Source organism: Chanodichthys erythropterus, chromosome 15, assembly GCF_024489055.1.
Source record: "Chanodichthys erythropterus isolate Z2021 chromosome 15, ASM2448905v1, whole genome shotgun sequence".
Lineage (NCBI taxonomy): Eukaryota > Metazoa > Chordata > Actinopteri > Cypriniformes > Xenocyprididae > Chanodichthys > Chanodichthys erythropterus.
In genome coordinates, this window is record NC_090235.1 from 36873574 (window position 1) to 36890797 (window position 17224).

A 17224-nucleotide genomic window follows, 5' to 3' on the forward strand; every position below is an offset into this window, starting at 1 on the left:
AAGAGCAGAGTGACACTGCAAACTTCAGACTCCTTCTGATTGAGAGCAGACCCTTCTGCCACCAGCACTGGGTCAGTCTGAAACTCTCTTCACACTACAACTCCCGTAATCACTTCCTGCAACCACAAACAACCACCAGTCCCACACCAAATGACATCAGGATGACAGGTGACACTGTCAATGCACCTGCTACCTCAACACCTGCTGAGCAAGCTCAGAGACCTTAACCTTGCTACCAGCTTTACCAGCGGCCATGGAAACCACCACAACCTCCAGCCCTGCATGCCAGGTGTGTGTCTCTGATCTGCATCTTTGTCAACACTGCACATTTTCCATGTCTCTTTTGTCTGACACACACATTTCTGGTCTTGGAGTCTCTGCTAATGAGCTGATGACCTGATTCAGGTGTGCTTGATTAAGGAGACATGGAAAATGTGCAGTGTTGGAGGGCCTCCAGGAATGTGGTTGGGAACCACTGATCTACAGGACGGATAACAATGTGCGAAAGGGGGGACTGTAACGACTAGATTGATCAGACACACAAAAGTTAATCTTCACAATCCCTCACACATGCAGACTCCATGATGTCTGGTTGCCTCACTGAGAACTATCATCATTTGCTCCCCTCATACATTTCAAAGACACTTGGGAGATAGTGCCTGCTCAGAAAAGTACAGGCTATAAGAAGCAGACATGCATTCCCATTGAAATTCCTTTCCACTAATTCACTGACAAATCTGCCTAAATGAATGAACATGCATTTCCCTGGTACATTTTATGTATTATTACTGTTTATATATTGTTCTTTTGTATATTGTATAATGCTATGCATGCCTGATAATGAACTACTGTCTCATATCAAAATACTCATTGTTTAATGACTCACACTCTGGTGGACATCACCTTCTCATAGAATGCAGTGCGTGTTTGTTTTTGTAGTGTTTTTATGGGAAAAGAAAGAAAGAGACATGGAGGTATAATGTATGCAGTCTTTACTGTTTTTGTAACTTCCCAGTCTGCTGCTGATACAACACACAGCGCATGCGTGCTATGAAAATACCATAATACATGTAACACAGTTGCACCAATATACCACACTCCTCCCTCCTTAGACTGAAACCTAACATAAACCAAACTAAAATGTGGTCTAGCCTAAAACACATGCATTAATTTAAAGCGATCAACAAATTTAACTTACGTTCTCTTGAACAGTACTTATCTACTACTCAAACCTAAAGGTTAACCCTCTGGAGTCTGAGGCTGATTTGGGGCTTGGAGAAGTTTTGACATGCCCTGACATTTGTGCTTTTTTCAGTTGTTCATAAACATATAAATGACAAAAGTGTCATTACACTGTATTCAGCACAAACTAGGCTACAATAATATGTGAGGAACATGTATGTACATGTTTGTATTTTTGAAGGAATAATGTTTATGCGTGGTTATTGAAAAAACAAAAAACTTAAGTCACTGACATAAAGCCAAAAAAAGTATATTAAATCTGTGTTCACAAGACTTCTGGGTATTGGAGGTTGTAGACTAGAGTTTTTGCTTCAAAATTATGTAAAAATTATGCTGCCTTCTCCTTCATATTAAACAATATATTGATTTAGTTTTTGTAAGACACTTTTTGTCAAGAAACACAGTATGCATGGAGGCGTGAATCATCATGAATAATGAGTCATTTACACCTGAGAAGACAAAAGAATCACATAATAATGACCTGAAATGACTTGCATATTAATGAGGCCTTTCAGTCAGGTAGGCTGTGAAAAAAACCCTCTGTAATAATGTCTCAGCTCATCATAAACAGCAATACTGTGAAATATTATTACAATTTAAAATAATGGTATTCTATTATATTCTTTAAAATATAATGTATTTCTGTGATGCAAAGTGTCTGAACAATTATGTTACCTCTATGGCATTTCATATAGGCTTTTAGCTTAAAAGCATGCACATTTGGAGAAATATTGATGGATTCTTATATATTTATGTCAATTTTCTATACTGAGGAGTAATATTTATTCAATATTTATTGCCATCACTATGAGTGCTGCACACTGTGTTTTCAATTCATACTTGCAGCCAGAGGGCACTCTGTACACCTTTAGGCCACAAATTCATATAAAGAAGAAAAGGAACCAGGAACTAACGGCATGTCTTCTAGAGATCGCTAACCAAGGCTTTAACATCCAAATAAACACTTTTCAAGACAATAAATACACGATTGAGACAATGCATACAAGTATTGCCTCTGAATTTGCCTCTGAATAGCGCTCCCTCCATGGGCGTGGCTGCATTAGCGGATAATGAGCTGAATAATGGACTTCTGACATGGCTCTCTTTTCATACAGATTACATAAACACAGAATGTTTGTTTTCGATTTGACTTGCACGATTTAAAACCTGACATTTCAACGTTTCTTTAGACATAAGTGTCATTTTTTTTGTCATTAGTATTCATAAGTTACAGTTCATTTTCTGCGATCTATCAGATTGGACTTCGTTCAGAGGGAGACGAGAGATCACGCATCATGTTAGTTTTCTTTATTTTTGGGTGTACACAAATAAAAGAGGATCTGGTGCTTGGATACAACATCCGACACATCAGGCTTAATCAATGAAAGACAAGTGCGTGGTTGCCATTTCAGGAACAACTCTGCTGGTGTGCGCTCCGTGACAGTGTGTGGTGTATTCCTGTATGTGAACAGGAAACGGGCTAGCTGTTGATTGGGAGACACTGACTGAGACTGCAGTCGAATCCATGCCTTCTTAAAGGTTTGGACAGCCCTTTCAGCTGCACCATTTGAAGCCAGATTGTATGATGGTGATAGAACACCATTCCCCTTGAGGAACTGCTCAAACTCAGGTGCTGTAAATTGAGGGCCATTGTCAGAAACCAGAACTTTTGGCAGGCCATATGATGCAAACAGATTCCTGGGAAGGTTAGCAGTCTTTTCCACGGTATTCAGCTTTGTGGGTAGGACTTCAATCCATTTTGTGATCTGTCAGTAACACAAACTTTCTTCCATATAGATACTTATGGAATTATGCCCAAAGCTTCCTTTTATATTTGAGCATAATTACGCACATTAGGTGTCAGGGTCCATGATGCGAATGCGATCGGTTGCTCTTCTCCTGACGGTAGGATATGTGAAATGACCGCATCCACGCCATATGGAGAGGTGTTACAGGCAAGTCGGAAAGGTTTTTCTGGATCATAACACGCAAGGCACTGTTCAGTAGCTGTTGTTTGCTGGCTTTGAATGCCTCTTCACAATTTGGTGACCAATTCCATTTTGTGTCTGCTTGCAAAAGCTGGTGCAGACGGTGCAATAATGTTGAAAGGTTGGCCACAAACTTTCCATAATAATTTAGCAATCCTAAGAATGACCTTAGCTCTGAGACATTCCTTGGAGTTGGGGCATTTATGATTGCTTCCACTCTCTCTTCTGTAGGGTGCAAACCCTGCTCATCTATCCTGTACCCCAAGTATTCTACCGAGTCTTGAAGGAAAGCACACTTTGCGAGTTCCATCCTCAGTCAGTGCTTCTCTAGCCTGGCCATCACCTGATCCAGTACTGCTAGATGTGCTTCTTCAGTAGATGCTGACACCAAGATGTCATCCATAAAACAGACCACATTGTCTATGCCTTGCAGTATCTGGTCCATTGTGTGCTGAAAAAACAACCGGAGCTGTCGAAATACCGTAGGCCAGGCGGTGATACCGGAAAAAGACCATTGTGGGTGTTGATTATCAGATAGTGCTCTGACTCAAAATCTAGAGGGAACTGTTGGTATGCGAATGACAGATCAAGTTTGCTAAACACTTTACATCCTGCTAGGGTGGCATATAGATCCTCAGTGTTTGGCAGTGGATATTCTTCAGGGAGTATACAACGATTAACAGTCACTTTGTAATCATTGCACACTCTGACAGAGGTGCTGCCCAATCACTTTGTTCCACCCGAGTGATGATTCCATTGCTTTGCAGTCACTGCAACTCTTTCTCCACAGCTTCCCTCAGAGCATATGGTACAGGTTGCGGCTTATGGAATATTGGTTTACTATCACGCTGAACTCAGATGCTAGCCTGGAATTCTCTAATCTTTCCATAACCATCTTTGAAAAGATCCTTATGCTTGTCCAATATGGCTTTAAGAGAGAGCTCAGTTCTTGTCTCTTGTTTTAGGCTGAAAATTTTACCTAGTCAAGCTTGATTTTCTGCAGTGAATTTCATCCTAGTAATGAAGAATCCATCAATATTTCTCCAAATATGCATGCTTTTAAGCTAAAAGCCTGTATGAAATGCCTTAGAGGTAACATGAATGTTCAGACGCTTCGCATCACAGAAATACATTATATTTTAAAGTATATTAAAATAGAAAACCATTATTTTAAGTCATAATATTTGACAGCATTGCTGTTTTTTCTGTATTTTTGATATACAGCATGATGAGCATGAGACTTCTTTTAAAAACATTATAATAGTAATGCGTCCAATCTTTTGACTGGTAATGTAATTTAAACTATAATAGGCCTATACAACATTTTCTTCACATGATGTGCAATAATACGTGCATGCATGAGATCACAAAAATCAAGAGTGGATGTTGTGGCAAAAATATTTATTTATTTTTTTTCACGTTTATACGGCTGATATGATCCTGTTATCAGAGGGTTTTATCACATAGCCTACCTGACTGAAAGGGCTCATTATGCAGGTCTTTGTCTTCTCAGGTGTGAATCACAGCATTATTCATGAAGATTCACACCTCCATGCATACTGTGTGTCTTGACAAAAAGTGTCTTACAAAATTGAAATCTCTATATTGTTTTATATGAAAGAGTAGGCAGGATTATTTTTACATAACTTTGAAGCAATAAATCTAGTCTACAACCTCCAATACCCAGAATGTCAGGGTTCTGCCCTGACAGCCTTGTCTGTTTTGTCTTTGTTTAATGTGTCCTTGTTTATGTTGTGTCTGAGCACATGGCTTTGTCTGTGTTTGTGTTTGCCATGTGCTCCTCTGTTCCCACCTCCTTGTTTGTTGTCACCACGCCCTCTGGTCTAGTCATTGTTCAGTCCTTGTTTGTTATTAGTGTTCTCACCTGTTCCCTGCTCCCTTTCTTGTTGAGTCCTCAATAGTCTAAGTGTTGTCACCTGTTCCTCGTGTTCTTTGCCTCCTTTATATTGTGCACTCTTTCCCTCATGTCTTTGCCAGTTCGTTAAGCTTTGTGCCTGTACTCTAGTCTTTTGTTCTCCTAAGCTCATAGTGTTTTGTGAGGGAGATTCTCGTATCCATTTTGTCATTGTTGTCGTCCTTGTTCCAGATCATCTAACCACCTGTCTTGTCTAGTCCTGGTAGTGTCTCTGGTCTCCCCCTGTCCTGTCCTACAGACTGAGGATCCCTGTGGCTGCTCTTGCTCCCCCCCAAGCAGCTATACCGGTTCAGTGCCTGATCGTGTCTGATGGTTCTAACTACTTATGCTGTTTGATCCTGTCTGGCTCCCACTATATCTTCGGGCCTCATATTGCTCACCTGCCAATGCTCACCGGCCTGCTTACTACCTGGGCTGTTCACCGTGGCCGTTCCCTCAGCGTGCTTGTCTTTGTGCCTCACCCCCTTCCTATTGTATGGACTGTGTTCGCCTCCTCACCCACTATATTCCAAGTCTTGTCAATAAACCTGTAAAACTCATCCTGCGTTTGAGTCCTCCCTCACAGATCCTTGACACAGAAGTCTTGTGAACACATATTTAATATTTGTTTTTTGGCCTTATATCAGTGACTTAAGTTTTTTGTTTTTTCAATAACCACGCATAAACGTCATTCCTTCAAAAATAGAAACATGTACATACATGTTGCTCACATATTGTTGAGCTAAATCTCAGGAATGGGTTTCAAAAAACTACACTTCCCAGAGTGCACCATCAGCAGCAGCAAACTGGCTGACACTGATTGAGAGCACCTGTAAAAACATGGAGGTTCTCATTCATTTAAACAAAGGAACTTCAGAGAGAAGACACTCCAAGTTCACTCAAAAATTCAGTCCAAAGACGCCAATGGTTGGTGAAATGTTTTATTTAATTTCATGATGTTTAAAATGCTGCTTAATATGTTATATGTTTAACTGCTCTGTAGATTGGTTAAACACTTTGCAGCATTGACTTAATTGATTTTGTGTTTAAATGAGTTTGTGCTAAATTTCATTTTGAGTTTGGAAAAGAAAAATGTAAATGTACTATTGTTTTGTATTTTATACAAGTTTAAAACTTTACTAAAACATATGAAACTGTTTATTTAAAATGTTTAGTTAAAATGGTAACATTTATTTCTCTGTCTTTAAAGGTTTACAACCTAATTTACTACATCAACTGACAAAGCCAAAAAGAAAATTAAAAGTGATTGAGTGGAAATTTGAGTTGTCCTTGTGTCCTTTGGAAGTTGAACAAGAGGAGGACTTGACACATTATGGTCACCTAGTTTGTGGTGAATACAGTGTAATGACACCTACAGTGTAATGATTTGGCCCCAAATCAGCCTCAGACTCCAGAGGGTTAATAAACACAGGCAGAGAACACCAAACTAACGCTTAACACAACAGAGAACGGACAATGAGTGAAGGGAGTGAGTGCAATATAAAGGCAGTGAAGATAATCAAGTCCAGGTGCAGGTGATGAGTGATAATGGACAGATGACGAAAGAAGTGGGTGCAGGTGTGGAGAACAGGAGAATCATGGGAGTTGAAGTCCAGGGAGACCGGGGATCTGTGACACATAGTCTCTCCATAGTCTTTTCATAGCTCTATTTCTTTGTTGTTCATTCACCCACTTTCTCATTTCCTATGTATGCATGATTTGTGTGTATGTGTCTGTTAGAGTAGTTATATGTTCATGATTTAGTTAAATAAAAAGTTTGTGCATTCTTGTGAGTTGTTTCTGATCTGCTTATAAACCAATGTCAATTTAATGATTATGATCACAGCTACATGCTAAGAAAGTGTTATATTTCTGTGGCAACAGAAAACATCATTTCTGTGTCCGCTGGCCGAAGAGATTGATTGATTGATTGATTGATTGATTGTAATATTAATTCAGCTATATGAGGTTAATCTGAATGTTAAAGATATACAGTCCCACTTTATATTAGGTGGCCTTAACTCCTATGTACTTACATTTAAATTAATAATTTGATACAATGCACTTATTGTGTACATGTTTTTACATTGTAATTATATTTTAAAAATGCCTGCATGTAATTACATCTGTAATTAATTTCTGTAATTACATTTATAATTGCACTGTTGACTCATCCCTTACACCTTGACCCACCCTTAAACCTACCCATACCACCAATCCTGTCCCTAACCTTACCTGTATCCCACCTCAATAGCAGCAAAAGGGTTTTGCAATACAATATGAACACAATGAGTACATTGTACTTATTTTTTGATGTAAGTACATAGTAGTTATGTCACGGTTCATGGGTTCACTGACTCATTCTTGCTCTCTCTCTCTCTGTGAGTCTGTTATTGTTGTACTGTCAGTGTCAGTTTGTCTTTTGGGGTTTCTGTAGCGACTACTGTGCTGATCAGTCGCAGGTGCGGCTCGTTATCTGTCCCTATATGTAGTCTTGCGTTTGCTGTGTTCATTGTCAGATAATTCAGGTGTTCACATCTGCTCTCCGTTGTTCCCAGCAATATTGTCTTGTCTCCAGTTCCTGTGTGTTTGATTCCTGCTCGAGTGTGGATTATCTTGCCTATCTGTGGATTACCTTCTCGTGTGGACAGCGTGTTCCAGCCCATTGCAGTCTCCTTGCCACCAAAGCCTGTTCTACGTGTTTCACTTCTACATCTAACTCTCCGGCCTTATATGTCTGCTGTGGAATTAATAAACTGCTTTTGCATTCGCTACTGGATCTTTTGTTATTTGCCATGTGAAAAGTTAAGGCCACCTAATATAAAGTGGGACCAGATCATAAAACATCTCCCTAAACTATATTTGTATTTGTTTTTTTTTTTGTTTTTTTTTCAGGATTAATAAGGGCCCAACAAAGGGTTTTGAGCGGGATGTGGGGTTTAAGACCACTCACCGTATCATCTACCCCGAGAGCGCTGTGGACGTGGATAACTCCACCCATCTGGTGCTGATTCCTTTCAAGACTCTAGATCTGCAGTGGCTCATTAGTGTCTTTACTACCAAACACATTGATCGGTAAGACCAGTTTAACAAATGAACATGCATGACAATGCCATTGTGATTTCAGTTGTGTGAAACAAACTCACCGGCCACTTTATTAGGTACACTGATCATTAATGCAAATATCTAATCAACCAATTACATGGCAGCATTTAGGCATAGTCATGGTCAAGAGGATCTGCTGAAGTTCAAATTGAGCATCAGAATGGGGAAAATGGTGATTTAAGTGACTCTGAACGTGGCATGGTTGTTGGTGCCAGAAGGGCTGGTCTGAGTATTTCAGAAACTGCTGATCTACTGGGATTTTCACACACTGTGGGCGAAAATGCCTTGTCGATGCCAGAGGTCAGAAGACAATGGTTCCCTTTCATGGGAACCCGAGCTGCATTGGAAATGCGGTGGGAATGCCTCTGCAGGATTGCATCGTGAAGCACGTATGAAATTAAATGGACCTGACAGAGGGGTTAGAGACGGGCTCTGCCCTTTCTCTGCCTTCACCTGTCAGGTCCAGTGTCTCAATTCGGGGTGCGGAAGCACACGCAACAGTTTCTACTCAGTGGCGGGTCAGGCTGTACGGGTACTATGGCGGGTACTATGTCCACCTTGCAAGCATACCAAGCCGACCTGCAAAAAGACCGGGCTGAAAATGAAGAGGTGGGGGCAGATACGATACAGGAACTGCATCATTCAGCTAATTTAGTTCTCTGTGCCACCAAGGAGATGGCCAAATCCATCAGCCGGTCTATGGCAGCCCTGGTGGCCACGGAGAGGCATTTATGGTTGAACCTCACTGAAATAAAAGACAGTGAAAAGACGTTTATGCTGGATGCTCCGCTTAACCCCTCTGGTCTCTTTGGTGACGCTATAACATCGGTCACCAAAACTTTTCAAGTATCAAAGAAACAAGAGGCAGTACTCCAGCAGTTTCTGCCCTGCCGACCCCAGGTCTCTGCGGCTGCTGGGCAGGAGCAGCTGAAACCGAGGGCGGCTCACATTCTCTGAGGAGAGTTTTGTCGCAGTCAAGCCAGCCATTCCCTGCCTATGCAAGGATGCATACTTTCACGTGTCCATCCTCCCACAACACTGGATGTTTCTGAGATTCGCTTTTGGGGGCGAAGCATACTGTAGCGAATCAGATCAAAGGGGAAATATTAATCATTATTCATAACTCATTATGATTATTATGATTAATTATGAATATTTGAATCAGTTAATCAGATTAACTTGATGTAGCTTGCATTGAAATTACAATCAAGAAATCATCCTGTGAACACTTAGTGTTGATTACTAATTACTTCTAAGAGAATGTTATTTTTTAGGCCACAGAAAAATAACTCTTTCTTAGCATTTACAGTGCTTAGTGTCACGAATGCGGCCTCTGTGGCTCCCTCCGATCACCACCTGAGGGCTCGGTCACCGGAGTACTAAATTCATCCGGACTTCATTTCCCATAACCCACTGCCTGGCGCTGATCATGCGCGGATCTGATCTTCTTCCGGCGGACTATAAAACACTCTCGCACACACACACCCACCGCAAAGTCTTGTTTAGTCTTGTTTATAGTTTTCTCGTGTATGACCCTGGATTTTTTATTCTGTCACAACGTCTCACTGCCTGCCCATCTGACTCCCTGCCTGTTTATCTGGATACCGCTAGTTCTGTCTGCTGCCAGCCCCGACCCTGTGCCTGTCCCCTCGTTACGTCTCTGCCTTGTCTATGATACTGTTGTTGTCGGTGATTTACCCTTGCCTGTTATACCACGTTTGTCTGCAATAAAGCTGCAAATGGATCCCATGGCTTCGTACCCTTCGTTACACATAGAGCTGGTTAATAAAATCTGATTATTTAAGAGACAATCTATTGCGGACACTAGAGTCAGAACCAAATATGTATTGTGCACAAGATTTATTAACTAAATCACAAACACATAACTAATAGGAAAATATTTTTTTCCTGACTATTCGGGCATTTTTGGGGCCCTTAACATGCTCAAAAACTCTTGAAACTTTGCACACACATCAGAATCGTCGGCCATCGGGGCTGGGCAGAAGCTGGTACCTGGGTGTGGCAGGGGGGCTCAACAGCGCCCCCTTGAACGGTGTCTAAAAACTTGGTCCATATATCAAACACACTTGCTCGAATTTGTATGAAACTCGGTACACATATAAACCTCATCGGGCCTAACAACTTTCATACTCTAAGTTATACGCCGGCTCAACAGGAAGTCAGTTATTATCAGTTGTATGGAAAATGCATGCTCTGGAATTTGATATACTCTCCTAGACGATTAATCCGATCACCACCAATCTCGGTCAGCATGAAGTCAAGACATTGAGGATGCAAAAATTGCAAGCGGATTTTTGATATCTTGAACGGTTTGGCCTTGGCGAGGCAACAAATTTATGGTGAGAAAAGGGAAACAGGAAATGTGCTATAACGTCACCATACATTGATTGAGCTTTATGAAACTTCACCTGTGTGTTCGTTATCGGATACTGATCACATACATAGATATGACTATTGTGAGTCAAAAGTATAGCGCCACCAATTGGCAGCAGGAAGTGTGTCACTTTCAAAATGCTTTGAGATCACCCTCTTTTTTTTTTTAACCCATTTTGTTTCAAACTTAATCAGAATAATGTTAAAACATGGCAGATGTAGACCTGTGAAAATAATCGTGATATCTCAAACACTGTTGCCATGGCAAAGCATCAAACTTTAATTTTCGTTTTGGATGCTTTTGAGACGCTTAGCATGCTTCAAATTGCATGAAACTTGATACTAACGTCAGAGATGTCAACCAGTAGACATGGACAAAACCGTAGAAACAGGTGGGGAGGAGGGCCTCTATAGCGCAATCTTTTGACAAAAGTGGGGGGGTTAGTCACCAAACTCGGTACACTTGTTCTCATTAAGCTGGACAACTTTGTAATTTACAGTCATTAGCTCCGACCAACAGGAAGTCAGATATTTTGGTTTGAATGTGGATTTTTCACACACTCAATGAGTTACAATTATTATTATTTTTACTATTAAAATTATTTTTAAAATTAATTGTTTATTGATAGAATTAAAATTATTAAAATAAAATCTATTGTATTAAAGTAAAAAAGTAAATTTCACAAGATTATAAAAGTGTCTGACAAACTTGCATAAATGAGTAGAAAAATCTAGACATGTACCTGAGACTGACATTAAAATTGTCTTTGCAGGTTCTGTGATTTGGCTTTATTTATTAATTTTTTCATTTTATTTTTTATCTTATACCACACATATTAAAATTAAATGAAAGCATGCTTTTGGTGCATAAGATTAGTGCACAAACAACAGCTCAGGGAAGTCAAAAAACATGAAGAGACGTGTCAGGATTATTGACCTTATTCCTGATTAGCCTACTGCATTTTGAATTATGGGTTCCACTTCCAGTTTGGGGAACTTCCATTCAAAAAGACTGAAACTTATCGTTTCAAATCATAATGTTTCCCTACAAATAAAGCTTATCTGTCAGCTTGACTGAATGAGCTGTCAATTTTTCTTTTTTGTTTTATTTTCAGACATCATGAGAATTACATAACGCTTGGTATTGTAACATGACATGTTATAACAAGAATATCTATGGCAAGAGCTCTTTTCAGCAGATGCTTTCTATCCTCTCGATTATTTTATGTTGTCTCTTTGCATACCGCTGTAATAGTATGAAAAAGGACAACATATGCTGCACATTTGTGGTCTGTTCTCTCTATATAATTTACAATATATCCCATTAATAATTCACTGGAATGCACGAATAATCTCTTGTTTTTCTCCTCAAAGCCTCACGTCTCTTTCCAGGTTTGTTTCACAGGTAAATACAATTTATTAAAATGGAAATCACTTTGAAATAGTATCACGCAATGCTAAAGTTCATGAACATTTTTATTAAGGCAACGTATTACATAATGCATATATATATATATCACTATAGTATATGTTCAACCCCGTCCGTTATTGCTGTGGAAAGAATCACACTTTTTCATGGCCTGTTGAAAGTACCTTGTTGATGCTTTTACACTTTTAAAGTGTGAGTAGAATAATGTCATCTCATTGTACCCAGTTTAAAAAATAAAACGCATTACTGCGTTCATAGAGTCTATCACTGACTGTTTACAGCTTAACGGAAATTACACTCTTAAAAAATGCTGGGTTAAAAACAACCTAAGTTGGGTTAAATATGGACAGACCCAACAGGTTGGGTTAAAGGGCACATATTATGCCCTTTCACAAGATGCAATATAAGTCTCTGGTCTGGTCAAGTTTCAGCTTAAAATACCCCACAAATTTGCCCCTATTTGTGGGTGAGCAAAAACATGCCTTTTACTACATTGCTATATTGCTGGCTAAAAAAAATAAATCCAAAATTGGTTGAAAAAAATGGCTGGGTGAAAACAACCCAATCCCTGGGTTTGTCCATATTTAATCCAGCATTATTTAGAGTGTACTCCCATAATTCACGCAAAGCGTCATGGGGTGTTGGAATAAGGTGAATACAACATCAGCAATCACAGACATTCGCATTAAGGCTGGAATAGATTTCTCAGAGCAGAGTTTGCACAAATAACAGTATGTAATTTGCTCTAGAATTTTTATATTTGTCTGAGAAAAAAAAAACAGACATGGCAGATTAGGATGATATTCTGCACTCATTTGAAATCGACATAACATTCTATGACATGAAAGTCATCTCAATTTAAATGATATCGTGAATGTGGCTGTTGTGGTTTATGATCATAGGAGCATCAGCTGCTGCAGTAAATGTGGTGTGAAATTGACATGGTCCTTTTATGTTTGACTGTTTTAAATGCTCATTGTGTTTACGAGGAAAGGCAATCTTTTACGTGCATTTTAACAATCCCTTTACTAGACATTGCACATCCTGTGATGTGACTATTTTGGAAGAGAACATCGCGATTTCGATGCTAAAATGATATATTGCGCAGCCCTAATAACTAAACTAACAAACACATATACACAAGTATACATACAAACAAGTCACACGTACATGGATAAAATAAGGAATGACAGAGTGAGTCTGGAAGTGGGAAACAGGAGGAGCTATGGAGAAGATTCAAAAACCTGGAAAGAATCATCAGTATTCATTACAAAGCTCTTTCGTTAACAAAGGAGGTTCACAACTTTAACTAACTAGCAGCAATTTAGTATATTGTACGTTACTTGCATTAGGCTGGATACACTGTTGCCAAAGGAAGTCCTGAGAATTCAGTCTGATGGTGCTGAAGTTGCAATTAATGTCTTCTGCATTGAATGAAGAACCAATGACAAACTTGCATGGATAGTTTGACTCTTAGTGGGGAAAAGAGTCCTTGTCTCTCCTCTAGATGGCTGGGGTGCAGGGCAGGCCCAGGTCCACAGGCCTTCAAAATACAAACTCGTAGACACCAAATTTGGTATAGGTTGGTTTATGTTAACCATTGGTTCTTATAAAATATGCATAAAACAGATATTATACAAACAACAGTTTGCAAGACACTTATAATTCATTGCTGCACTATTGGGTCCAAGATGGCGGAAACCACGGCAGAGAAAGAAACAAAGCAACTTAAAGTTGATACCAAGGAGTCGGGAGTACCCAGTGAGGACAAGAGGGCTCAATAATGTGAACTCTGTGAGATGTTTTTAATCACTAGAGCAGAGGATTTTGTGGAAAACTTTATTTGTTCCAAAATGTGACTAGATCAAAGAATTGCAAGAAAAACTTATTGAAATGCACATGAAGCTCTGACGAATGACTGAATCACTAAACGCCGTTTTAAGTGAGACGTCAAAAATTCAAGATACTTTTAATTCTACTGTACTGATTGGATCCGCTAGCATGGGCGTACAAAACTCGGCACTCCTTGCAACAACTCTCCCGGTAAAAGAACCGTGTATGGATACGCTGGCCAAGGAACTTTCACCACCATTGATTTCAGACGCTACAGCTCCGACTATGAGACGCTCAACGGATTCTTGCTCAACACCATGCCAAAGGGAATATCAGTGGAAACGGGTGACTGGTGCAGGAAAGCAAGCAACACGTGAAACTCGGCCACCTCAGGAACTGAAGTTGGCTAATTGTTTCGGCGTGCTGGGTCAGGACTCACCTCCTGATCAAACTCCCATCGCTCTACCTTCTACATCTCTTCCATCTTTGCTAACAACGCCTGCCTCCACCGTGGTAATCGGTGATTCCATCGTCCGAGGTCTTTCACTCCCTTCTTATGGAGCTAAAGCAGCAGTCCATTGTTTTCCCGGAGCTAAGGTACTGGACATAAACTCACAACTTTCTGGTGTGCTAGGAAAACAAACGCAAACACTGTCATAGCACATGTTGGTAGCAACGATACCTCATGCCGTGAATCTGAGACTTTAAAGGAACATTTTAAATCTCTGCTGATCTCTGTCACTAACACAGGGAAAAACATCGCTAACGGTCCACTGCCTACTTATAACAAGGGTATTGAAAAATTCAGTCATCTGCTTTTCCTTAACACATGGTTAAAATCTATACAAATTCAAGGTCATTTTCATAGATAATTTTGATCTGTTTTGGGGCCGTCCAGCGCTTTTTAAGAGAGATGGCCTGCACCCAAATCACAGGGGCGCCCAGATGCTTGTGCATCATATTGAACAACATATTTTATCATGACTGCCTTCCGAATGTACTACTGTTGAATTCATAAAACCTATTGTTTCAGTTTGTCATTATATTGCTAAGAAAAGCAGAGTGGGAATAAATATGCATAATTTACTGAAAATTCCCATGTCTAGTTCATCAACACATATGGTAACGAAATCAACAGAAATAAACATGGCTCTCTTTAATGTAAGAGCATTAACAAACAAATCATTTTGTATTAATGATCTTATCAGTGATTTTAACTTAGACTGTTTTTCTTACTGAGACCTGGCTGGGCATAGATGCACCTGCCACACTGATTGAGACATGTCCACCCAACTATACCTACTTTTTCAACTAGAAAAGGAAAAAAGGTGGAGGGACAGCAGCAATCTACAGAGAAAATCTCAAGGGATGGGACATTGACCTTGGTACATTTAATACCTTTGAATATAATGCTATTTTTTTAAACTCTCAACCTCGTTTACTTGCAGTGACATTATACAGATCACCAAAATTACCCATCTCCCCCTTCATAAAGGATTTCTCTGATATGCTGTCTGTCATTCATATGAGTTATGACAACTGTGTTTTAACTGGGGATTTTAATATACTGTACATGTTGACAATTCATCAGACATTAGAGCTAAATAATTTTTAGAACTATTAGAATGCATGTCTTTTAAACAGCATGTAAACGTACCCACCCATAAACGTGGTCATACATTAGACTTAGTTGTGACATATGGATTAAATATCAATATAACATCTGTCACTGATCTTGCATTATCTGATCACTTTTGTGTCTTTTTTAAGAGTATTGATAATCTTGTACTAAATGAAACTGAACACATTGTTAAGAAACATTATATTACCACTGAAGTGGCTGAAAACCTCACAATGCATTATAAGAGTTATGAAAGGAACATTTTACCATCATCCTGTGACGATTTAGTTAATGAGTTTAATAATAGAATGAGAACATCTCTTGATACTGTTGCTCCACTTAAAACTAAAAAGTTAACAACAAAAACGAAAATTCCTTGGAAGACAAATCAGACTATGAAACTTAAAAGAGACTGTAGAAGTGCCGAACGAAGATGGTGTAAAACTAAACTAGAAGTTCACTTAAATAAACTCATTGAAAATCTTAAGACTTATAATAAAGAAATTCGTAGAACACGCCAAGCTTATTTTGCAAACCTTATAAATGCAAACATTAATAACCCCCGATTATTATTTAATACAATAGATTAATTAATAAATCATAAAATTGATAGCTCCGAGTTACCCAACTGGAAACGTGAAGAGTTTGCTGGCTACTTCAGAGATAAAATTATAAACAGTAGATCAGGGATCTGTTCAAAACATGATAATAGGTCAATTTTGCTCTCTTCATTATCAAGTGTAGAGAATACTATCAAAATGGAAAGTTTAATTTGGTTGATGTTGAGACACTAAGAAAGGTTGTAACAGAACTGAGACCCTCTACTTGTTCCTTTGATCCTATTCCTACCTCTCTTTTTAAAAGTATCTTTGATTCTATATCTATCGATATCCTTGAGATAGTTAATCACTCCCTGCAGCTTGGCATTTTCCCTTCTGACCTTAAAACTGCCCTAGTAAAACCTGTGTACAAAAAAGGGAGTTCAGATATTTTAACTCCTAGTAATTATAGACCCATCTCAAACCTTACATTTTTAATTAAAATATTAGAGAAAATAGTTTTTAATCAGTTGAGTACATTCTTAAATGCCAATTCGAAACTATAGATGTTTCAGTCAGGTTTTAGAAAATATCATAGTACAGAGACCGCTCTTATTAAAGTAGTAAATGATATAAACATAAACCTTGACAGAAATTGGCCTTCAGTTCTGGTACTTCTTGACTTGAGCAAATCCAGTGCAAATAGATTCACTAGCAAATTGCATTAAAGACATAAATGATTGGATGTCACAAAACTTCTTACAACTCAACCAAGATAAAACTGAAGTTTTGCTTATTGGATCAAAAGCGCAGAGAGAGAAATTGATCCCTAAACTAAATGTACTCGGATTAAACCCAAGCCTAGTGGCAAAAAAACTTAGGAGTTGTCTTTGATTCTGATTTCAATTTTAAAGCTCATGTACGTAATATTACCAAAACAGCATTTTATCATCTCAAGAACATTGCTAAAGTAAGACCATTTCTCTCTCTGAGCAATACAGAAAAATTAATGCATGCACTTGACTATTGTAATGCCCTTCTTACTGGTCTACCAAAGAACACAATTAACCGATTACAATTAATCCAAAACACTGCTGCTCGAATATTGACGAAAGCCAAAAAGAAAGATCATATTACACCAGTATTAAAGTCATTACA

At 39.0% G+C, this 17224-nt stretch overlaps 1 protein-coding gene across 1 annotated transcript in view; it reads left to right on the forward strand.

Annotated features, from left to right (window-relative positions):
• Window positions 1-17224, forward strand: part of st3gal1l3 (ST3 beta-galactoside alpha-2,3-sialyltransferase 1, like 3) — a 100116-nt gene that overhangs the window by 24552 nt on the left and 58340 nt on the right. Inside the window, exon 3 of the mRNA XM_067411648.1 lies at window positions 8041-8220. Within this exon, the coding sequence (XP_067267749.1) occupies window positions 8041-8220 (180 nt within the window). The remainder of the gene's footprint in view (window positions 1-8040; window positions 8221-17224) is intronic.